The 25238-nt window shown below is 34.7% G+C and overlaps 2 protein-coding genes across 2 annotated transcripts; both read right to left on the bottom strand.

The window, feature by feature from the left end:
* Positions 1-11891: 11891 nt before the first annotated feature.
* On the bottom strand, positions 11892-14524 carry LOC133033298 (chloroplast protein FOR GROWTH AND FERTILITY 2-like). The gene is made up of 2 exons (XM_061108013.1): positions 13945-14524; positions 11892-13028 (listed from the first exon to the last, which is right to left on the bottom strand). The coding sequence occupies exons 1-2, from the start codon at positions 14275-14277 to the stop codon at positions 12186-12188; spliced, it is 1176 nt and encodes a 391-aa protein (XP_060963996.1). The 5' UTR covers positions 14278-14524; the 3' UTR covers positions 11892-12185.
* Positions 14525-16671: 2147 nt separating this feature from the next.
* LOC133033136 (uncharacterized) lies at positions 16672-17474 on the bottom strand. The gene is made up of 2 exons (XM_061107747.1): positions 17366-17474; positions 16672-17123 (listed from the first exon to the last, which is right to left on the bottom strand). The coding sequence occupies exons 1-2, from the start codon at positions 17472-17474 to the stop codon at positions 16672-16674; spliced, it is 561 nt and encodes a 186-aa protein (XP_060963730.1).
* Between the last annotated feature and the right edge of the window lie 7764 nt (positions 17475-25238).

Genomic DNA, 25238 nt, shown 5'->3' with positions numbered 1-25238 from the left:
CAATGTTGAGCAAATTCAAACAATGTTAGAATTTGCTCATTGGCAACACCTTGGTTCCTGCATCAGCAGGGTTCTCATCACTTGGGCTTATGGTTCATATTGAATGAAAACTATTTTTATCAACTCTGATATTGACCATAAAAATCAACATAGACGACTCGTTCACGCGAGACAAACATTTAGCACAATGTGTCCTCTAGATAAACGTCAAGCGGAACTTCCAGATGAGTAGTTAATGAGCATCCAGATATCCAACTCTGCATCATAGTAATTTATTATTATATCCCACAATATAAGGATTTTATTCCTAGAATCATGTATAAGAATCATATATTCCGAATATGGAAATAAAGTAATTGTCAATCAAGCATCTATGTGTTTTTATTATCCACAAAGGTATGACACATTTTTAAAATTATCAACATGACGTGACATCCGCGTCAGCAGAATACTAATGCCTCATGGGTTAGGCTTCACTAAATGAGCCCGAAGTCAATGTATTATCTTTATTCACCCTATACATGGGCAAGGTTTACAAACTAGAACCCTAACTTTATAAATATAAGAAAATCCATTCATGCAAAGGGAGAGAATCTCATTCCTTGAGCGTTCAGTCAAATTCTAGGATTTATATACTTGACAAAATACTTGTGTAAATCATATAGGTTTTGTTGGGTATGATGCCCTAAATAAAACTCATTTCAATATAATCAGATTTACTTATTAATATAGATCAGAAATAACATTTAATGTTGCATGGTTCACATGATTTATTTCATGATTATATGTACATAATGTATAAATTCATCTGAAACCCTTTTCACATACTTGATCCTGTTTATTGTGTCGTCAACACATTGGAAAGTAAACATGACTATGTGAATAAAGTTTCCTAGATTTATCAGACATAGGGTTTTACTGATATGATAATCTACAACAGAGTTTACTTGCATGTGGAGAAGTGCTATGTTCTTTCCAGAGCATTGGTTAAAGTAAAGCTCAGGTTGGATGCATGGAGTATGCATCGGAAGGGACCGATATTGAACTTTGACTTAGATTTATTAAACTTACCGTAATATCTATTCAAGTCAATATCGCCTAGTTGATCCTAGATCAAATGTTCTTAATCCTGTTATGATTAGGCTCAATCTTGAAAGGCTATTCGTGTTCTTTGATTTGTTAGTTAAGCCTACTTTTAGGTCAGGGTGATACGTACATTTTGGGAACACGGTAGTGCAATTGAGTGGGAGCGCTAACATAAACATGGAATCTATAGCTTCTATCTGGCGAATAGTAAGCAAAGGATGATCTCCTTCGAGCTTGACCAAACGAACATAAATGGTGGAGTACTTATTTCACATAAGCTGAAATATCATTTATACGGGGTCAAGTGTTTTAAGGATAAAATACATAGTAGGGTGTTACGGTAATCTAATCCCTTTACAGTGTAGATCATTCATATAGAGGATCATTGATCACATTAGGATTATAACAATGGATAACTAATGATGCGTCTATATGGTGGAACATATAGAGCATTCTATATAACTGAGAGTGCAATTCTAAGTTCTATGCGTGGATTCAACGAAGAATTAATAAGTTAGTGAATTTTAGTGCTAAATTCTTGATCTACTTATTGGAAGCTCGGTTATATAGACCCATGGTCTTGGCACTAGTTGAGATAATATTGCTTGTAAGACTCATATAATTTGTTTTGATTAATCAATTATAATTCTCAAATTAGACTATGTCTATTTGTGAATTTTTCACTAAGTAAGGGCAAAATTGTAAAGAAAGAGTTTTAGGGGCATATTTGTTAAGTATGATACTTTGTATGGTTCAATTAATAAATATGATAAATGACAATATTATTTAATAATTATTTGTAGTTATTAAATAGTTAGAATTGGCATTTTAAATGGTTGAATTTGAAAATTGGCGTTTTTGAGAAAATCAGATGCAGAAAAGATAAAACTGCAAAATTACAAAAAGTGAGGCCCAAATCCACTAAGCATGGCCGGCCACTTTTGTAGGGAATTTAAACTGATATTTTCATTATTTTAATGCCAAATAATTCAAACCTAACCCTAGTGGAATGCTATAAATAGATAGTGAAGGCTTCAGGAAAATTACACTTTTCTTCTGACACTTCTGATTCAGAAAAAACTGAGCCTCTCTCTCTCCCTATCTTTTACCGAACCCACTTTCTCTCTCTTCTTCCTTCAATTTCAAAATCCTTAGTGTTAAGAGTAGTGCCCACACACAGCAAGTGATACCTCAATCATAGTGAGGAAGATCGTGCAGAAAGACTTTCAGCAAGAAGGAGTTTCAGCATCAAAGATTCAGAGAAAGAGATCCAGGTTCAGATATTGATAATGCTCTGCTACAGAAAGGAATCAAGGGCTAGATATCTCAACGGAAGGAGTCATATTATTCCGCTGCACCCAATGTAAGGTTTCCTAAACTTTATATGTGTTTATTTCATCGTTTTAGAAAGTTCATATTTAGGGTGTTAATAAACATACTTGTGAGTAGATCTAAGATCCTAGTAAATAATTTCCAACAACTGGCCTCAGAGCCATGGTAATTGATTTACTCGCAAGAAATTTGGACTTTAAAACGATTGTTTTGTTTGTTTTTGGATGGTATCATGTTGTATTGAGTGTTATTTGATGATTGATTGGTGTTTGTGAATTTTCGTGAAAAATAATTGAATATCTGTTTCTGGAATTATTTTTATTGAATAGTATGGAAAAAATTAAGCAAGTTACTTTTTTACAGAACTCAATTTCGATTTAATTTGAATTAGTTATGATTTTTTGAAGTTTCGAAAAAATCGGGGTTGAGCAACACCCTCGTGCGCGCGCGGATTTCATGCAAATCCTGCATTCTGCCGAGGTTGCACGCCCAAGCACCCACCAGCACGCCCATGGACAGTATGCTTGGCATACTGTCCGTACAGCTTGCAATTTTTTCGTTTTTCTTCGTCTTTTCATGCTTTTTCATGGAATTAACTTCCGATTTTTTGTGTAGTTCTGTATTTATACTATTACTATTCCTAATTCAATTCTAATTATCATATTGAATTAATTTAATATTTTTTAAATTTAATTCAAGATATTAGTATAATTTGAATTTAAAAATAGTTAGTATCTATCTTTTTTGCTTAATAATCTATCTTATTTTTAAATTTGATTATATTTTATCTTATTTTTAAATTTAAGGTCAGATTTTAAATTTTTAAATTAAATTTTTTTTTTTAAATAATTTGACCTTATTTAAATTTAAAATAAGATAACTATAATCATGTAATTTTAAATAGATGTAAGATATTTTGCTAACTTTTAAATTTTGTTATTTTATTTATTTAAATTACATTTAAAATCTGAAAAAGATATTCATTTATCTTTTTTAATTTTTTATTTAATTTTTATTTATAAAATAACATTTAAATTTTAAAAGTAGTTAGCAAATTTTGAAATGATATTTAGGTTGGTTGAAACCTAATTTTTCAAAATTGTAGGTTTAATTTTAAATTTAATTTTTTTTAAAAAAATTTTCGAAATTTTTTTTAAATTTTCGAAAAATAAATATTTTATTTATTTAATTAATTATTTCGAAATTAATTATTTAATTTAAAATTAAATAAATCCTACATCCAACTATCCAGCTAACCTTGTTGCAGGAGTATGTGTTTTAGCTTGTGTGTAAGTTTTCAAAACCTATTATTGCTTGATTGCAAATAGCCATGGTTAACTTGTTGACAGATCTAATGATCTGATTTTAACTCATGGCTCCTTTGGTCAAGTTAATAATTTGTAACAGGTATATTTACAATCTTCTTTCATCTGTGTATGACCTAGCAACATGATAGGATCCATCCAAAGTGTGCCTGTGTGAGCCTATGTGTTTAATTTCATTATAGATGCATATAGGTTGTTGTTGCTAAATAAATTATCATAGTTCTTGATAGATTTTATTTAGGCCCGTTTAGTTTTTGGGCCTATTCAATTAATAACACTTGTTCATTTTAAGGTTAAATTCCTCTCTTTTGGGTCTTGTGTGAGATTTGTGAGCCATAGTAGTGGGTACGACATACTGAACCCAGCACCTCCTCACATGAACCACCCCAATTGTGAAGGCCCATTTGCCTGATTTGAATAACTGTACTAGGTTAATTAAACTAGTTTAACCTAATAAAATTGATTAGCAACATAATTAATTTCATTTATTTTGAAATTAATTTAAGAAAATTATAGTTTAAAGAATTTTTTATTCTAAGCTAAACTATATGTATTTTCTTGTATTTAATTAAATATCGAATTATAACCATCTAGATTCTTTCTGAAGCTTAATTTAAATTTTTCATTAAATATTCCTATTTAAGTTGATATTTAGTTATCTACCACTAGCCAACTTAAATCTGAATATCTTTTGGATTTAAAATTTCAAAATTAAGTTGAGGAATTTTAGGCATTGGTTATTAAGATTCTTTAGATATTTTTAAGTTATTATCTTTTCGAATATGAACTTAAAATGGAATATTTTAGATATTTTTTTTTTAAGTTAATATCTTTTCGAATATTAACTTAAAATGAAATATTTTTAAATTAAGTGGTTACAACTTAATTTTTGATATTTAATTAAATTTAAATTTGAAAATATTTAAGTTCTAGATTTTTTCTAATACAACTTAAATTAGACATTTTTTCAAATTTTGTGGAAAAGATACTTAGTCAAATAAGATATTTTCTAGATAGTTATTTTAGACTACTTATTATTTCTAATATTAAATAGGAAAATATTATACATTGTAAAATTAATTATTTAAATAATTAATTTTGGTACAATTTATTTTAAGTATATTTTTTCCTAGTATTAAACTAGAGATTAATAATTAAGCCTTCTTTACACTTAATTATTTATTTCTTGAATTTAATACATTTAATTAATTTGAAAATTAAATATCTAAGTTGATTTTCATCATGATACTTAAATATTTCTTTTTCATGACACTTAATTAAATAGATAGAAAATTATTTTTAGTTGAAATTTATTTTTTCAACTAAATTTAAATAATTTTCAAAATATATTTTTTCTTTATTTTATTAAACAAATTTCGAAATTGCATTTCTTAAATGCTGGAATTTCGAAATTTATTTGAAAAATAGATTAAAGTTGTAAATTATTTATTTTAATTTTGGACCAACTTAAATCAATGATTTTTTCATTTAATGATTAATTAAAATAAATGAAGTAAAATATATTTTTCTTTATTTTATTAATCAATTTTCGAAATTGCATTTCATAATGCAAGATGATTTTGAATTTATCTTGAAAAATAGATTAAGTTGTAAATTAATTATTTATTTTAATTAATTCTTGGATCAACTTAAATCAATGATTTTTTTTCATTTATTGATTAATTTAAAATAAATTGAATTAAAGTATATTATTAGAAATTGAATTAATTAGTCAAAGGAAAATCTAGATAGATGATATTTTTGCTTGAAGTATTTTTTCTAGTGTATTTAATTAAATAGAAAATTAATATTTAAGTTGATTTTCATCATCATACTTAAATATTTGAAATTTTTCTTATATATTTAATTAAATAGGAAAATTATATTTTTTGTTGTAAATTAATTTTATTAATTAATTTTGGGCCAACATTAAATTAGAATAATTTTTCCAGGATTAATTTTTTTATTTTAACATGCATTTTCGAAAATTGTATCCTTGAATACTTTAATTTTTCGAAATGCAATATATATTTATAGAAAATTAAATTTGAGTTGTAAATTAATTTTGTAACAACTTAAATTGAATATTTTTCTAAATATTTATTGGAAATTATTACTAAGATGGAAATAATTCATGTTATTTTCATATCCATCTAAGTAAAATTTATAAATATTAAATTAAAATTTATATTTAGAATTTTTCATTCTAAATCGGAAATTTTAATAAATATATATTTAAAATAAATAGATTAAATAAAGAGAATCAAAGAAAATACAACTCTCTTTAAATAATGAGCTTTATTATTAAGATATTCGATCTCCATTGTTGGTTTTACATCGCGTTTGTTTTAGTGAGTAATCCTCCCTAATGGAGGAACGTTCATTAGCAATTTCGCACCGTTTAATCTCGAAAGATAAGTAGTTTGTAAGTGTTTTATATGGTATAGATCACCCTAATGGTGGCGACCATATTTGACTTGCAAATTGCGAAACAATAGTGGAAGCTCATAAGATAGAATTGCCTTGACTCTCGCCTAAACGTGACAACGCTGAATTCCAATCTTGATCGAATAAAAGGTTGCTAGAATGTTTAACATTTTAGATGAGCTGACAACTCTATTCAATGGATGGAAGCTTTGACTCTCGCCTAAACGGGACACTGATATCAGTTTGTTGAAAACCTTGGAAATTATTTAGGATTGTATGTTTTAGTATTTTCACTTGTCATTCCTACTTGCTATATGTTTAATAATTTCTGAATTGTGTATGAATTTATATTGAACCATATTATTTTCTGTTATTAAGTTGTAGTTTAATTTCGAATCTTCATTGTTGGTCTAACTTGGTTTGTTTATCTAATGAGATAAATCCTTAGTGGATTTTCACCATTAGACATTCATAATAGTGTTAGATCTCGAAAGATAAATAGTGTATATGCGACATCTAGCTGTTCATTGATGACACCTTAGACTAGTATTTTTACGATATGAATCAAAAAAATTATATAAATAAGATTACTTTGACTTTTGCTAATCGAAGCATCGTTGGATTCTTATTTAAACAACGAAATTATCCTAATTCCTCTTAGCTTATTCATTACGAATTAGCTCAATAACATATCATTGGATGAATGGTCTATAAATCATTTCATGTCATTCTATATTTTCTCTTAAGAAAGTAAATGACGCATAAGATTATAATCCCGAAATTCTATTCCCAATTGATATAAATCCTCAATCTTAGAAATCTCCTACTTGTATGGGCAAATCTGACTTACAGTTTAAATTAGTAGTGGTGGTCCAAGAAAGAATTACTCATTATATTTGGTTGAATTTAAGTCTTTGACTTTAATTTTAGAATCCGAACAGAAATTTTCTTATATTTCTATTTCCAGGAAGCAATATAGTTACACTTTCCAAGTGTTCAATATCCATCTTCTATTAATGGATTCAAACTGTATGGAATATGAGTTTGGTATTCTGTGACCAGGATCCACTTGCACTATTCTAAGAACTCTTTGATGTAACTATACCTAAATCATCAAAAGACTCAACCACATTTTTCATTAATCTATGGCATTTGTATCTTGTTCATAGTGGATTTGACAAGATCAATCTCTGCAAAGAGTTAATATGCCTATATCCACTGAAAGTAGTTCATCTCATTCGCAGATGGATGTACATTCAGGGGTGGATATGAGTTTTTCGTTGTATTCTTAAAACGATAACTCTAGATTATACCTTTTAGCAAGAAATTTGAAATGTTTGAAAAATTTCATTAATTTCTAGCAATGGTTAAAACCATTAAGGTAAGTGGTTAAAGATCTTGCGAACTGATAGGGGTGGAGAAATAGTTAGTAGATATGCAGTTCAAAGATCATTAATTTGATTTTTGAATTATATTCAAACTTACCTCCCCAAAAATTTCGAGTTGCATGTTGATGATTAGTTACTAGTCGTTGCCTAATTCCTTCTATGGTAATACAATTTCAGAATGATGTAATGGTTGTATACTTAATGTAAATCATTACTAGATTCATGGATGACCTAATCAAAATCTTAAGAAAAGCTAGAACTGTTAACCATGGTTTGTTAGCTATTCTAAGTGATTAGGGGTGGACCATCCCATTGTCAATAGATAAGAAAGTGTTTGTTCAAACAAATACTACTTTTCTAAGATAATGACTAAGTCTGAAAACAAGTAGCAAATAAAGGAGATATTTTTCTTGATTCCAAAAGTGTTTAATCATCTTATATAACATATGATGATCCCACTGCCTCTGTTGTCTTGTCACAACCGAAGAGATCAATACCATTTAGTTTTCTTCGACATAATTCACGGTACCTTGTCGTAGTGGGAGAGTTTCTAGGAACTCACCTTCTTATGACTTGGAAGACACTAGTGATTAAAATCCATTGTGAGTTTAAACAAGTAATGGATTGTCAAGATAAGAAACCAAGAAGAAAGAACTATGGTTTAATCCATTCACATGGAGTAACCTAAAGTTTTCTATTACAAGGACATAAAAGGAAATTTTTGTTTATAAGTCTATTCAATGGACTTAACAAACTTCCTGTTCCTAGTATTATAGGTTTGAGTTTATCTAAATCTATGGCTTGTGGTATACCTAGTAATTACTTACTCTAATGCAAGCAACTTACTTTAGTAAGATGCTGAAGCATTTTCTTTCTAATGGCAATCTATAGAAGCTTCACAACTTCTTAGACATAGATTTTATTTATCTAAGGAAAAGTCTCAACTATTCCAGAAAAGATAAAGCCATGAAAGAATTTCTTAAATCAACAGTGAGAGGTCTTAGATATGCTTTTGTATGCCTTAGACCAGACACCTGCTGTTGAGTGGGAGTAATGAGTACGAATCAGATTAATCCAGGAGAAGAACATTGGAAGACAATCAAGTAAATCCTAAGATTAAGAAGAGGAACTATATGTTAGTCTATAAGGGTGTGTTTAAAACTCTTAGACTACACCATATCAGATTTCGAAATTTGCCTTTGTGCTAGTAAATCTTTCTGATAAGATGGTGGTTACTCTGGGGGTGGAATAGTGATTTTGGAGAAGTGTAAAAACCTATCTGAAGTCTCTAGGTCTACCAGGAATGGACTAAATGTTAAAGTTGCAGGAAAGGTACTTATTCAGTCGAAGGAAAGTTCTACACATTTTTGGCACCATTCCAAATTGCCTAAACTACTAGTGTTATTTCCTGATTAACCAAAAGTAGTTGCCAAAGATATAGAATCCAGTGTCCCAAGAGAGTAGACATATAGAGAGGAATTTCACATTATCAATGATTTTGTGATTAAAGGAAGAGTAATGGTGGAGAAAAGGTTGTGTTTAATTCAACCTTTCAGATCCTATTACGAGGAGTTTACTACTACTACACTTGATTTGTATATCAAGGTGTTGAGATTATTTGAAACGCACTTTTTGTTTTATGTTAGTGCAAGTGGTAGTTTGTTGGGTTTTATGCCCTAAATAAAACTCATTTCAATATAATCAGATTTACTTATTAATATAGATCAGAAATAACATTTAATGTTGCATGGTTAACATGATTTATTTCATGATTATATGTACATAATGTATAAATTCATCTGAAACCCTTTTCACATACTTGATCCTGTTTATTGTGCCGTCAACACATTGGAAAGTAAACATGACTATGTGAATAAAGTTTCCTAGATTTATCAGACATATGGTTTTACTGATATGATAATCTACAACAGAGTTTACTTGCGTTTGGAGAAGTGCTATGATCTTTTCAGAGCATTGGTTAAAGTAAAGCTCAGGTTGGACGCATGGAGTATGCATCGGAAGGGACCGATATTGAACTTTGACTTAGATTTATTAAACTTACCGTAATATCTATTCAAGTCAATATCGCCTAGTTGATCCTAGATCAAATGTTCTTAATCTTGTTATGATTAGGCTCAATCTTGAAAGGCTATTCGTGTTCTTTGATTTTTTAGTTAAGCCTACTTTTAGGTCAGGGTGATACGTACATTTTGGGAACACGGTAGTGCAATTGAGTGGGAGCGCTAACATAAACATGGAATCTATAGCTTCTATCTGGCGAATAGTAAGCAAAGGATGATCTCCTTCGAGCTTGACCAAACGAACATAAATGGTGGAGTACTCATTTCACATAAGCTGAAATATCATTTATACGGGGTCAAGTGTTTTAAGGATAAAATACATAGTAGGTTGTTACGGTAATCTAATCCCTTTACAGTGTAGATCATTCATATAGAGGATCATTGATCACATTAGGATTATAACAATGGATAACTAATGATGCGTCTATATGGTGGAACATATAGAGCATTCTATATAACTGAGAGTGCAATTCTAAGTTCTATGCGTGGATTCAACGAAGAATTAATAAGTTAGTGAATTTTAGTGCTAAATTCTTGATCTACTTATTGGAAGCTCGGTTATATAGACCCATGGTCTTGGCACTAGTTGAGATAATATTTCTTGTAAGACTCATATAATTGGTTTTGATTAATCAATTATAATTCTCAAATTAGATTATGTCTATTTGTGAATTTTTCACTAAGTAAGGGCGAAATTGTAAAGAAAGAGTTTTAGGGGCATATTTGTTAATTATGATACTTTGTATGGTTCAATTAATAAATATGATAAATGACAATATTATTTAATAATTATTTATAGTTATTAAATAGTTAGAATTGGCATTTTAAATGGTTGAATTTGAAAATTGGCGTTTTTGAGAAAATCAGATGCAGAAAAGATAAAACTGCAAAATTGCAAAAAGTGAGGCCCAAATCCACTGAGCATGGCCGGCCACTTTTGTAGGGAATTTAAACTGATATTTTCATTATTTTAATGCCAAATATTTCAAACCTAACCTTAGTGGAATGCTACAAATAGATAGTGAAGGCTTCAGGAAAATTACACTTTTCTTCTGACACTTCTGATTCAGAAAAAATTGAGCCTCTCTCTCTCCCTATCTTTGGCCGAACCCACTTTCTCTCTCTTCTTCCTTCATTTTCGAAATCCTTAGTATTAAGAGTAGTGCCCACACACAGCAAGTGATACATCAATCATAGTGAGGAAGATCGTGAAGAAAGACTTTCAGCAAGAAGGAGTTTCAGCATCAAAGATTCAGAGAAAGAGATCCAGGTTCAGATATTGATAATGCTCTGCTACAGAAAAGAATCAAGGGCTAGATATCTGAACGGAAGGAGTCATATTATTTAGCTGTACCCAATGTAAGGTTTCCTAAACTTTATATGTGTTTATTTTATCGTTTTAGAAAGTTCATATTTAGGGTGTTAATAAACATACTTGTGAGTAGATCTAAGATCCTGGTAAAATAATTTCCAACAGGTTTTTCTAGCCTTATCATAATAATATTGACTCATGGATTAGAGGTCGTTAATCCTTTAAAACCACGTAAAAATTCATATATCATTCTTTGTTTATGATCTATTTCTTTAGTTTTATTATATATTATTATAATTATTAAGTGACTCCATATAGATTGTGTAATGTCATTGTGTGAGTATAACTTACATCACTTTAGTTTTAATAATTAATTTTATAAGAGTACACCTTTTTTTATTATTAATGATAGAAATATCATAAATATTTTCTCTATTTTATTGTTTAAAAAAATAAAAAATATATATATTTTTTTTAGATATGTGTAAGTTTAAATTTGAATCACAATATTTTTTTTTCTTAAAAAAAACAACATTTTTTTGTTATAGTACATTTAATAAGGGAAAGATATATATTTATTTATTGACTTTTAATATATACTATGTGTAATCAAATTGAATCAATTTTTAATTAAATTTTAACTGATTTCATTATTTGCCATCTAATTCAATACAATTAAAATTCAGTGATTCAAATTTAATCTAATCATAATTAGATATTCAATTTATTATAATTAGATTAGTTTGGTGTAATCAGACTCTAATCGTAATTGGATATTCAATTTATTATAATTAGATTAGTTTGGTGTAATTGGACTGGTAGGGATGTTACTCCATCAGTTCCTGCACATGGTTCTACAAAGTTCAGTTCATCACAGCCTATTCAAGTTCACTTGATTATATGTAATGATTGATACTGTTATCACATATATACTAGGAAATTGTTGGGGGTAAAAAGTTAAATTGCATCATTCTTAGTATCTTACATTATAAAAGTGAAGTAAAGGCTATTAAGAAATCCGATCTCTACCATAAAAGAATTGTAAATAAACAAGGCTTTCCTCTGTATACTAAAACTTGTAAGCTTTTATAAGGTAAAGCAAGATAGCAAACTCGATTACTCTCAACGGCACAAGCTGATGCCCCTGATAAAGTTGGTCCCTCTTAAAGATCTCCTTTCCAACACTCCAGGAGAAGCTCGCAAAATATGAATATTGAAACAAAAGTCAGAAAATTCAATAAAGGCTGTACCCAAAGAACTGGCTGATAATGATGGCGAATCCAAGAGCAATGGCTACAATGGAAGACGCCCACGTCAGCTTCTCAGTAATTCTGGGAATCCTATCCTTTAATGCCTGACTACATGATCCTATGAATACTGTGTAACTTCCCATTGCCACAACAGTCCCAACTAAAAACATTATCAGAAAGGCAGCACCTGCCAAGCGAGAAGGTAAAGCAAGAGCAGGTAAGACCATCATCAGCGCATCTGGCTGCAACCCGTGGACAATTCCAGTGGCAAAAGTAGCAAAACCAATCCTCTTCTTACCAAGTGAAGGATTTTGAATTGCTTCATAAACCCCGACATCACACTCACCATTTTCTAATGCAACACATGGAGCAGCAATTTCTGAAGCTTCCCTGATGCCCATAGCACCAATGACAAGAAGTGTAAGGCCTACTACTCTTGTTCCCCAAGTTCGGATAATTTCAATATGAAGCTTATCCTTGAGCAACAGAAATATTAATCCAAAAATAACCTGACCAGCATCATGCCCACAGCCCCATAGGGCTCCAACCGCTGCACTTTCAATCCAGGAACACCCAATTGAAAGAGGAGCCAAAGCAGCAAGATGGTCCGGCCCTGATAAAGTGTGTAAGCAACCAGCAAAGAAACCGGTCCATGCACTACTTAGTAGTTCAGTCTGGATCAGTGCTCCCCCAACTGCAGCAGCAGCCGCAGGGCCACCTGTCCTAGCTGCAGTTTGAAAAGTTGCAAGAGCTGCAGGTGCGAAAATTGGTTGAATTAAGATCATAGCAAGCGCAGAAAGCATAATGTATACCCCTGCACTAGTGGCCTGAAACACATTTGCAATAAGGAAATTGTTTAGCATCTTCACATTTTTTGGTCAATGATGAGATGGAAAGTCGATCATAGAACAAAGAATCCAAAATCACATAAATTTTCTCACCCCATAAGATGAGACCACATTAAAAATTGTCCCATTAACAGGAACTCTTGCACCGTAAAATCAGAAGTTCATACTCAAGCAACAATGTGTCTCACACTCAACTGTCAATGTATCCTAGATGCTCATAGAAGATAAAGAAAATACTAAGTCGAAAGCATTTGTTAGGTACATGGGTTTAAAATCTATAATTATCACTAGCCCATTGCTGTCTTGTTAAGCTAAAGTAGAATTTATCCCTAATTTTCACAAACATTTTGACCAACAAAAAATTACAGCGGAAAGAAAACAACATAATCTGTAATTGAAGAAAGCTTCTTAACCATTAGTATAGATTCTTATTTATAACTTATATACTAATTAGTTAGGACAAAGAGAAGATGAATCAAAGGTCAAGTTGCTAAACAAGTGTCCACACGCAGCATGACCACCCAATTGCCAATTCTGAATTTCCAATTTGTAAATTAAATAGTTCTTTAAAATTATTAGTCAACATTTACAAACTCAAACGAGAGAACCAACAAAAGTCAGAATTATTGGTTCTTTCTAGTACAATTTCTCAGCAAACATAGACATACACAAAACCCTCGAACTAAATTAGCCCAAATTCTCATTCGCCATTGCAGTTGCATCAAAACAATGATAAAAACCACAAAAGGCTAATCCCAAAAGATCGACATAAAATGCATTAGCAAATTTATTCAAAAATTAAGAAACTAATCCACAATTACGACTAAGTTCATCACCGTTTTGTGTGGCTAAAGCAAAATCATTAAAAATTAAATAATTGAGGAAAATACTTTACCTTGCTTCTTTCAAAAGCCCCATTTGAGATCTGTTTGAGATTCTGAGATTCGGGCACCGACTCATTTGATGAGCCATGAGGGGAAGAAGAAGGAGAAGTAGACGACGAAAAACAGAAAGCCTGTAAACTGTTTGACGGCGTAGAGAATGACGAGGAGGAAGGAGAAGAAGCTTGAGATTTGCAGAACAACGAGGTGAGGCGCCTTAACTGGGGAGGTGAAGACGGGAGAAGGGTGAGTTTTGTAGAGTCAAAACGAGGGAGGGAAGGAGAGGGTTTGAAATAGAATTTAAAAGGAGAGGTTGCAGACGAAGAGGAGGAGAGGAGCCTGTCCATGGCTTCCTTCTGTGTAAGAAACTCTCCTCCGTTCCGTCTCTGCAAATAATAATTTACATATAATTTTCTTTGTGATTATTAATAGAAGAAGCCATTAGATTAGAGTAGAGCGAGTCAAAGAAGGTTGGTGAGAAATGAGATGAAGTAATTAAAAGCAATTAGAATTTAGAAGATAGATAAGCCGTGGTATGATGAGTTCTCAACTATTGGACGAAGACGCCCACCACTTGAGCAGCTCCTCATCAATGTGGTTAAGCCCCACGTTGTTCCCTCAAGCCCACACGTACACTCATCGCGCCACCACACGCGCGCCACACGCATTTTCAAATCCATCATCACATAATCGCTCCCTCACGTACGGCCATTTTTCTCCAAACCACGTATTCATTCTTTAAAGTTTAAACCCTATATAATTCTTATTTTTTTTTTAACCAAATTCATTATCATTATTATTTTTTGTAATGACCAATTTATTGATAATAATCAAAATTGAGTACATAAAGGAAAGTAGGACTGTACAAAAAAATTTGTAAACCGCTCAAACCGAATAGCCTGCCTAAATCGAACTGAAAAAACCGATAGAAATTACAAACCGAAATAACCCGAAAAAATTACAAACCGCCCAATTTGTTAATTAGGCGGGTTGAAAATAAGTCTAACCCGCCCAATTAAACCGACCAACCTGATTTTGCACCTTTAAACTTTTTTTAAACTTTTTAGTTTTTATTATGTATAACATAAATGATTAAATATATAATAATATAAAGTTATATACTTAATTACTAGTTTTAACGCCATATATATGGTGTTGTACTTTGGTGGAATGTGATATTTTTAATTTATCTTTTTCATTTTTATTGATTTTGACTTTAAAACTAAAAAAAAAAAAAATTGGCCAGTTTAGGTGAGTTAACCCGACCAAACCGCCCAAACCGTTAGTCGGTTTATAGATTTTTTTTTTTTACATTGGGCTGGTTGCACTTAAATTTTAGCAACCCGAACTTTAGATTGGGTTAGAAAATATATAGGATAAACCGTCCAAACCGACCGATGTACAGCCCTAAAAGGAAGAAATAATCGAGAAACATCCATCGTTCATCAACGTCATCGAGCTTGAGAACCGTAAGAGCACTAAATGAGTAAAATTTGAGCTACTATAACTAATTTTCTAAAATATAAAGAAAAATATTTAAAAGAAACCTTCCATCAAATGAGTTAAAATTGCCTGAAAAAAAAAAAGTGAAAATTGAGTTATAATACATTTTTTTTTTTAACTTAATGAGTAATACTTTTCTATAATAATATAAATATTATATTAATTTTATTAATTTTTTTAATATATGAGTGTGTCATAATATTATATTAATGTATTAGATTTCTATTATAAACACATTTTTTTAAAAAAAAAAATGTATTAGATTTCTAAAAAAATAATACAATATTTAAATGATATAGATAAAAAATAGATGGTGTAATGTAAAAGTGTGAGGTAAAAAAAATTAATGAAGTATTTTAAAGAATAAAGTAGAGAAGAGTGCTCTAAACCTCCTATAATATAAATAAAAAATAAGCATATTAAATCTTTCGGGCACGCCTTATTTAGATAAAAAAAATCAATACAAGCTCTCCAAGTCCTGTTAGGCTTTGGGACGAGAATAGGATTGGCTATTCACGAGGGATAAAACACCTCGCGTATAAAGTCATTGACTAACAACTTGTTCACTTCCTGTTTTAGTGCCCCTTGTCTCTCGGAATCTAAGGGTCTCCTTTTCTGTCTCTTCGCTGGGTAGTTTGGATCAACATTTAAATGATGGTAGATGATGTTAGGGTCGATCCCTATCATATCTCCATGGCTCCAGGCGAATTGATCCTGATTTGCCCTTAAGAAACTTATTAGCTGCTATTTGAGTTGCTTGTCCAGGTTCTTCCCAATGTTTACACACTTTGTGGGATTTCCTGGGTCGAGAATAACCTCTTCCAATTCTTCTATTGGTTTTAATAGGTTTCTTTCATCTTGAACTCAGGGGTCAAGATCTTCGTCCTTGCTTTCACTTTCTTCTGCCAAGATCGCCATTAATTGGTGACCGACTTTCCTATGCTGCAACTCAATGCGATAGCAATCGCAAGCCAGCATCTGGTTGCCTCGCACCACTCCTACACCTTCTGGTGTTTGGAACTTCAAGGATAGGTGTTTGATCGAACTAATTGCCCCTAGTCTGATCAATGCTGGACGACCCAACAATATGTTGTAAGCCGATGGCAGGTCGACAACTAGGAAGTCTTGCATAATAGTGGCAGACAAGGGTGCCTTGCCCAAGGTTAATGCGAGCTTGATTGTGCCCAGACTGGCAATGCTGTCTCCAGTGAAACCGCAAAGATTTACCATACAAGGCCTCAATTTGATTTTTCGAGCCCCATATTCCTCAGTGTTTCCTTATAAAGGATATTTACTGAGCTTCCGGTATCTATTAACACCCTCTTTATTTTCTTATTAGCGGGTTGAATGGTAATCACTAATGGATCGACGTGAGGATATCTCAAGTTCTTCTCATCTTCCTCCGTGAATATGATTAGAGGTTCCTCAGTTTTCACCTTCTTAGAAGGTTCTTGGGCGAATTCCGACTCCTCATTCTTTATCTCTTTCACATATCTCTTTTGGGAGTTACTGCTCTCCCCTGTGATATTTGGCCCTCCCGAAATAACCAAGATGTTCTCTCCTTCAATAGGAAGAGGTTGTAACCCTTGGTTATTTGGGTTATTGGGCAGACTGGGCTGGTTGTATCCATAGCCCTGTCTCTTCACGTACTGTTTGAAATGACCTCGAGCGATGAGACTTTCTATCTCATCTTTCAATTGATGACATTCGTCGTCGTGTGCCCAATATCGTTATGGAATTTACAATACTTGTTAGGATCTCTTTTGCTCCTCGCATTCCTCATGGGCTCGGGCTTGCTGAAGGCGACCTTTTGCTCATGTGCGAGGTAAATATTCTCTCGAGTTTCATTAAGCTCGGTATAAGTAGTATACACTGGGATGTACTTATCGTGCTTCTTCTATTTCTTTTTATCCTCTGACGGTTCCTTAAAACTGTCTTTTCTCTTCGAGCCAGAAGCCCCCGAGTTATTGATTCCCGTTGAAACAGTACTTGTCGAAATGTTGCTGGGTTTGCCTCTCGAGCCTGTTTTCAACAAATTCATTTCTTTTCGAGCTTCCTCTTTTCGAACGAACACCTGAGCCCTTTCGTTGAACTCAGTGATGTTTCTTACTGGACGACCTTATAGATCGTCCCACAGCTCGCCCCCAGCGGTTGATGGATTAGTAAAGATTCCTGCCTGAAGGGCTGTAAGTTGTGTACTATCATCCAAATTTCTAACCCTAACCGCAGTCGTGCTAAAATGACTTAAGTATGCCTTAAGTGTCTCGCCGGGCTGTTGCTTTATATTGGTTAGCGAGGCCGCTTCGGGTCGTCTATCCCTAGCAACCTGGAACTGTTTCTTGAAATCCCTGGACAACTGTTCTCAGGTTGTTATTGAATGGTGAGTAAACTTGTTAAACCAGCTGCTTGCTGCTCCAACAAGCAAGGTGGGGAATAAGATACAGCGTAAATTGTTTGTCACATTACTTGCTCGCATTATTGTATTAAAGTTGTTCAAATGCGAGACCGAATCAGTGGTTCTGTCATACGACGAGACATGCGGGTTTTTAAATCTCAAAGGAAAAGGGGTATTCATGATATTTGGGTGATACAGATCAAGCTCCTCGTCTAAGTCATATCTAGATTGTCTCCCTAGTTCCCCTACTTGATATCTCCTGAACTTGTCCTCCAACTCATTTATTTGCAATTGGATGGGATCCTCTTGCTTTGGACCGAGTTGTTGGTGAAGGTCAAGTTTCTTTTGATTCAAGTGCTCTCGTAGACCCGGTTGGGAGTAATTGCTAACAGACATCGTCTTACTCACAGATTGCGCCCTACTCACAGACCTCGTCCTACTCATGGACTTCGTCTTTGAGTGACTCGTGGATTTACTGGTTCCCATGCTTTCTCGATCATTAGCTCGTTGAGTACATTCTCCTCTTCGAGTTGATCGACTGTGGGTCCTTGACTGCCTTGAGGTCACACTTGCTTCTTCACGCTTTGTTCTTTCCCCCTGAGTGTGATTTGTCGTATTTCCCCCATTAGAGTCTGTACGAGCCCTTGCTCTATGGGTTCGGGAAGAACGCTGTTGATTTCTCGCAGGTGACCTACGTTCTCTAGGTTGAGTCCCAAGATCCTCCTTATTTTCATGAGGAATTTCTCGTTCATCAGTTTCTGATTGCCTCCCATTCTCAATTCTGTGAGAGGGTTCTGGCTGATCATTCTGATTTTCATGGGGTATCATTTTCCCTGGGTTGTTCTTCCCGGGCATTTTCCTGTCTCCTAGTTCGTGAGCCACGAGACTTTCCTTGTGGTCTTCTCACTACAGGTTCAGGTTGATTTTGAGCGTTAGTCCCATGTGCCGCCGTAGCTACGGCTGCATCACGCTCTAAATCAGCGTTCCGCTGCTGTGCCTCTTCCAGACGGCGCCTAAGGCGGCGGTTTTCTGTTTCATAAGTATCGTCTCCCATAGGCTGGGTACCTCCACGAGTGGGCTCTTCATCCCTCATTGCAGGGTTCTGGCCATTCCCACGCTGAGTTCTCCTCGAGCGCATCGTTCGTGTACTAGGACCAACGTCAGGTTGGGTCCTCTGGGAACATGTGGTCCGAGTGATAGGGCCACCCTCAAGTTGAGTCCTCCTAGAACGAGTGGTCCGTCTGGACTGTGGGTTGGTAGACCTTCTAGAGCCCATGGGCTCTTTCCCAGGACGATGATAAGTTTCCTCATGTGGGGTATTAATATTTTCTTGGTTTTCAGCTATGAAGGAGGTGGTTTTTCTTCAAAAGAAAAGAGAGTTTTTCTGAGCTTTTTCACAAAGGCTCTCAATGAAAGCACCAAACTGTTAACGCAGATTTTTCGTTAACCAAATTTGAGCCTAATAGTGACAATCTCACATAGAAAAAATAAAATCTGTAAATTAAAAAGTATGAACATACAGGATTTTTTACGTGGTTTTGCAGTTAAAATTCTGCATAGTCCGCGAGTCAATCTTATTAGATTTCTGATAGTTTTTCAGGGCCTCTTTTGTATGATTTTTTTCGTCCCTTTTTTGATCTAACTTGCCACTATTTATAATTACATAGTCGTGATTAATTACAAAGTTGACTGTAATCTTTTTACAACGATTATCCCCTGAAATCATGGGGTTTGATTACATATCACGTAGTGTAAATGCTGTTTTTATTTGAAAATCATATAGCTGTGATTTTTCCGCTTTTACTGGGTCAAAATGATCGTGTATTTAAAACACGTCTTTAATTGTATCGTTCAGGGATGTCTCGACAGGAGCTTGGTTCCAGTGACTATGATAGCGAGCTGGAGCCTTTTTTCTTATCCTTCCGAGGTCGACAATGTACGCCTTGTTGCTTCTTTATTTGAAAGCTTAACGCTTAATTTGTGACAATCGCATTTTTTAATAACAGAGAGTTTCTCGAGGCTCACTTGAATGTTAGCTTCTGACTCGTCGAGATTTAAATCTCGCTGAGAAGATGTCTGAAGTTAATTGGGGAAAGTTATAGGAATGAGCTTTCCTATAGCGAGATAAGCACCTCGCCTATTAGGTTTCGAGCCGACCCGACTGTTATACTTAGTTTGTACATTATTTGCTAAGTGTTTTCACAGTCGATATGTGTCGCTTTCGTCTTCCCAGATATAACAGAGTTGATGCCTCGCTTTATGCATTCAATGACATATGGCTTCTTGTTAATATACCAAACAATAGTTTGCATATCTTTTTCTTGCATAAGACCTTATACTCAGCGAGTTGCCAGTATGCTCTGTTATACTTATGCAATTAATGATTTATTACATTAAAAGTGATCACATCGATCCATATTCTCTTTATCTTAACACGTGTCTTCCACTGAGATGGTAGCCGAATTTCGGGTATAACACTTGTGATTAATGAAGTTGTTCCTTCTTGATAAAAAAAATAAAAATAGTTGGACATTTTATTATAATATAAAATTTCATGATATTTGATTATTTTGGGGTGTCAATCACTGTTTTACATTCGGTTTGCTTGCTTGAGTGGCCTCAATTGTTTTGTCTGAATTCTCGGGGTTATTTGGTCTTATATAAGTTGTTTTGTTTAAAACGATCCATATTTTGACCTTGTATATCTTTTGGTTAGACAATTAACTTGTTTGGTTGTATATCCATTCGACGTTTATTCATATTGTGATTCAGATTACTTTATTATAAAAAATTCTGACAAAGTAGAAAGGATAGAAAACTTTGTTAGAGAGTCACATATTGCTAAATTGTAGAAAAATAATAGAATATATAAGATGAATGAGCTACTCCTCCCATTGTCAATTGATTTTGTGATAGAATCTCATTCATCTTATCGCAAATTCTAACATAGTATCAGAGCAATCAAACAAAAATAAAATCTCTGACGAGTATTCGACCTAAAAATAGATAAATAAATAAGTAAACTAAAAAAGTTGATCTAAATAGAACCACAAAAAGAGCCACCAAAAAAAAAAAAAATTAATGCAAGAGCTAAAGTAAATAAAAAATAACCACATGTTATTCCAAAATAGTGAGTTAAGAATAAAAAGAGCCACCTAAAATACTAATCCAAAAAGTAGAGTAAAAAGAACGGCTTATAATGGAGTTATCCAAGATGATGACTAAATAAAATAACTACCATCTAATTTTGAAGAGGATGTTAGAAAATAAAAATAAATAATAATAAAGCTTGTTTTTTTTTTTGAAATAAATAAAGCTTGTTTAATGTTTACAGTGGAAATAAATTAGGCGAGATTCCGGTAGAGAAATAAATGAGTAGTCTGATATTGACAAACTCTTACAAAATTGAAAGCGATATTATCCTTGTTTTTAAAAGTGTCAATAATGAAATAATATGATTTTTTTTTCAGAATAAAAAAAAAAACAAACAAATTTATGGTCTTTTATATGGACACAACACCTACTTTAAACAACAACTAACTAGTTATTTCGATTCATAATAAAATTCTCAATTTGGTAATTTTATACTCTGGTTGTTGCATAGTCTAATGGTGTTCTAATGATCAACTAGAAACAAAAAAGACAAAACAAATATTATAAGTATTTGATTGTGTTTATTCTATGAATGGGATTATGGGAGTCTTTACAATGTTGAGCGATGTATAAATTGACATATTGGTTGGAATATAATTAAAGAAGGTAGTTGAGCTAATTAAATTAAGAGGGTAGAGAGAGATTTAAAGATAGATAAGAAAGGGAATATTATGATGAGTGATTGATAATTGATATCATATCTAAGAGAAAAAAAATCAATTTGAAGATTTAGGTCTTTATTTTCTAATTGAATATTGACACTTTAACATAAAAAAAAATTGAAAAAAAAAAAACCTAATTATAGAAAAGGGTTTTCTCATTTGTACTTTCCAAATAAAACAAATATCGTAAGACTAGAAAAAAAAAAATTAAAAAGAGGGTATATGGGTGATTCCCCTTATAAAAATCATTCAAATTAATAAATATATAAAAAAAAATACAAATAATTGCAAGATTATTATATATAAGAAAATTATTTGATAGTAACTACTTTTAATCACTATATAATTATTTTTAATTTTTCACCATGTGAATTTGTAATTTTTGCATATGGTTGTGTATAATACATATGGTTGTGTATAATATACACTCTTCCACGTGTAACCTCTTAATCTCTAACCATCCTCTCTATATTTAATTAAATTTTAGTTAAAATAGTTAAAATGTTAAAATAAAGAACCATTGCTACAATCTGTTGCCCCTGATTTTGCCCAATATACGTGGACCAACTAGACAGGGACACGTGGATCAGAGCGTCTTAATGCTATAATTATTTGCTAAGTCTTTGTGATATAAGGCAGCATCCGGAACGTGCCTCCCGGAGAAGGCAAGCTGAGCCCCATACGCTCCCGGATGCCCAGCTAATATTAAGGCATCTCCGCGAGGTGTCAGGCTTCCCCTGAGTAGTCAATTCGCATTTAATGCTGCATGGGAGGAAGCGTGTTGGGACTGCTACACGCAATAAAGTCTGACGGCACAACCCCCAATCTGCAGCTACGAAGTAATGATCATTTAAGTCTATTGACGGCTACACTGTGAAGAGTCATGTCAGTCAAAAGACAATAAGGACATTCCACATAAAAGCCCTATATCACCTAGGGATTTGACCATGCATTACTCATGGTATATTCATTGGGAATGCTCAACTTTATGGATACTTACAGATACACATGTACAATAATTCTGGGGATCACCCCACCAAAAACACGATAAATACCCCCTCAAAGCTCATTAAATGGGGTCGAGAATCTTGGGTTGCATAAGAGCAAGAAGAGTAAATACTCACCAAGAACATTCTCTATATTTATAAGAGTGAAACACTCACCAAAGACATTCTCTGTATTAAATACATCCATAAATAATACAGACTCGTGGACTAAGGCTCATTAATGCCCCAACCACGTAAAAATCCTTCTCTAATTTTATTACAGTTCTCAAATCTTATAATATTTTATTGGTTGCCGAAAACTTTGGTCAACATTTTGGTGCTTTCATTGAGAGCTGAAGAAAGCTTCTACAAAAATACACTTCACGTTACAAAAATGGTGGAGACTAGAAGTACTCGTCAACCTCGCCCTCTAGAGGATGCTCAAGATCCAAATGAGGAAGACGTAGCCTCAAGAGCAGCTGAGGGTTCTGAGGAAGAAGAAGGAATTCCTGACGATGACTACGAGGGAAACCTCGACGAGTATGCCTACGATGAAGGTAGCTACTCAGAGTTGGTGATCCTAAGGCAAAAAGCTATCGATCACGAAGCTGAGATCGAAGCCCTAAAAACACAAAACCAAAAAATGCAAGAAGTGATGCTGGCCATGCAAAAAGCCATGGAGGCGGCTGGTATCCACGTGCATCCCAAGGCAATGGTTGCTGGACTCGACAAGGAGCCAGAGGAATCCTCGCCTAGCACCGAACAGCCAAAGTCTAGGGAGCCTAGTCCCATAAGATATCCCGCTGACGGGAACCAAAAGAAAAACCCTACCTCTACCCCTGGGCGAAAGAAAAAGGCGCAGGATCCGCGAAAGGTCCGCTTAGATTTCCCAAAAGGGAAAGGTGCGCAGAGGGGCAAGCTCCGAAAAGGGAGTCTTGGCCCTCAGGATCGAGAGGACCGAAAAAGCGTTTTCGTGCACCAAGAGCCCGGAGGTAGAGGAGGAAGAGGACAGAGATGTCCTCCCGTCGATTTGAGAAATCAAATCAATGGGAATCAAGGTGACCTCCGGGATCACCTTGACCAAAAGAGATACGGGCCCGTGGCCTCCACGGGAACGTTAAATGAAGGAATCATGGCGGAGCTCGCCATACTTCGAAAAGATATCGCCCGAGTCTCCCGGAGACAAAAAGGGGACGACTCTGACTCAGACTGTGAGGACCGGGAGCCATGTGCTAAGCACATCCTGGAAGCAGAGCTCCCTAAGAATTTTAAGATGCCCGAAATGGCAGCTTATACTGGGAACTCCGATCCGAGCGACCACTTGTCACGGTTTAACCGTGTCATGACGGTCATGAGAGTCAGCAGTGACGCGAAATGTCTGTGCTTCCCGCTTACTCTAAGCGGGTCTGCGGAGGAATGGTTCAAGAAGCTAGAGCCAGGATCCCTGGGCTGTTGGAACAAGTTACAGACCAACTTCCGGAGACAATTTGTTGCCGCACGAAAGGTCAACCTGGAGGTCAGTGCCTTGACAAACATCAAGCAACTGCCCACCAAGACCTTGAAAAACTACATAAAGAGGTTCCGAGAGGAAGCCTCGAAGACCAAGAAGGTTGATGACGGACAACAACTTGCCCTTCTCCAGGAAGGCATCCGTACAGGGGCTCCCTTCTGGAACGAACTGCAAGAAGAGGGGACTGCTAGCCTTCAGGACTTCCAGAAGAGAGTCCAAAAATATATCAACCTCGAAGAGGCCCAAATAGTGGCCTATGGAGGATCCTATCCCACCGGGATAGTAGGGTACATGCCCGGAGCGCCGCCCTCGGGTACTGTCCCGACCGCGGCTCCACCAATGAGCGACATACAGTTCTCTGCTACTCCCGAATATAGTCAGGGCCAGGCCTTGACACCCGCATCATCCCATTTTGGAAATCCCTCAGGGATAAATGGGCAAGCTCCCTCGCACTCCGCTCTAACCGATAGCCTGGCGGGCCCCTCCCAGGGCTCGAGGAGTAAACAATCCTCTAAAGGCAGCACCCGGACGGAGGAGAAACGCCAAAAAAGGGGGTACACTCCCCAGCACACCCAGTACACGGAGCTAACGGACTCCCAAGAGCGTGTGTACTTTGCTACTAGGCAAAATACGCACTGCCGGAGACCACCTCCCTTGTACAAGGATAGCTGCCGGAGAGATCCAAACAAAAGGTGCGAGTACCACAACGACATTGGGCATAGTACCAACGAATGCAAGAATCTCAAAGACGAGATTGAAAACCTGATCCGATTCGACCACCTCTATGAGTGGATCAAGAATCGGCTGCCTCACCTCAATCCAGGCCAGGCGAAAGGGGTTGTGCCACAGGGAACACCGGGGGTGCAGCAGGAGTATTGGCTCCAGTTGCTCTCGCGGGCGATGCCCAACACATCCCCGGTCTGCCGTCCAGACCCAACGGGAGGGTAGCCATGATCTTTGGAGGACCCCATATTGGAGGAACCACCCGCAAAGAACTAAAGCGGTATGCGGGGGCCGTAAAGCATAATGAGGTTTGGGAGGTTACTCAACTCCCAGCTCAAAGGCTCCGGCTAATGGAACAGCCCATCACGTTCACGGA

This window comes from Cannabis sativa, unplaced genomic scaffold (genome assembly GCF_029168945.1).
Source record: "Cannabis sativa cultivar Pink pepper isolate KNU-18-1 unplaced genomic scaffold, ASM2916894v1 Contig3, whole genome shotgun sequence".
NCBI classification, from domain to species: domain Eukaryota; kingdom Viridiplantae; phylum Streptophyta; class Magnoliopsida; order Rosales; family Cannabaceae; genus Cannabis; species Cannabis sativa.
This window is presented reverse-complemented; position numbering and strand designations above follow the sequence as displayed.

Coding starts and splice junctions, on each gene's coding strand:
- LOC133033298 (XM_061108013.1), bottom strand. CDS start 14,277: ATGGACAGGCTCCTCTCCTCCTCTTCGTCTGCAACCTCTCCTTTTAAA. Junction 13,029..13,944: donor GGGCTTTTGAAAGAAGCAAG/GTAAAGTATTTT, acceptor AATGTGTTTCAG/GCCACTAGTGCAGGGGTATA.
- LOC133033136 (XM_061107747.1), bottom strand. CDS start 17,474: ATGAATTTGTTGAAAACAGGCTCGAGAGGCAAACCCAGCAACATTTCG. Junction 17,124..17,365: donor TGGCTCGAAGAGAAAAGACA/GTTTTAAGGAAC, acceptor ATCAATTGAAAG/ATGAGATAGAAAGTCTCATC.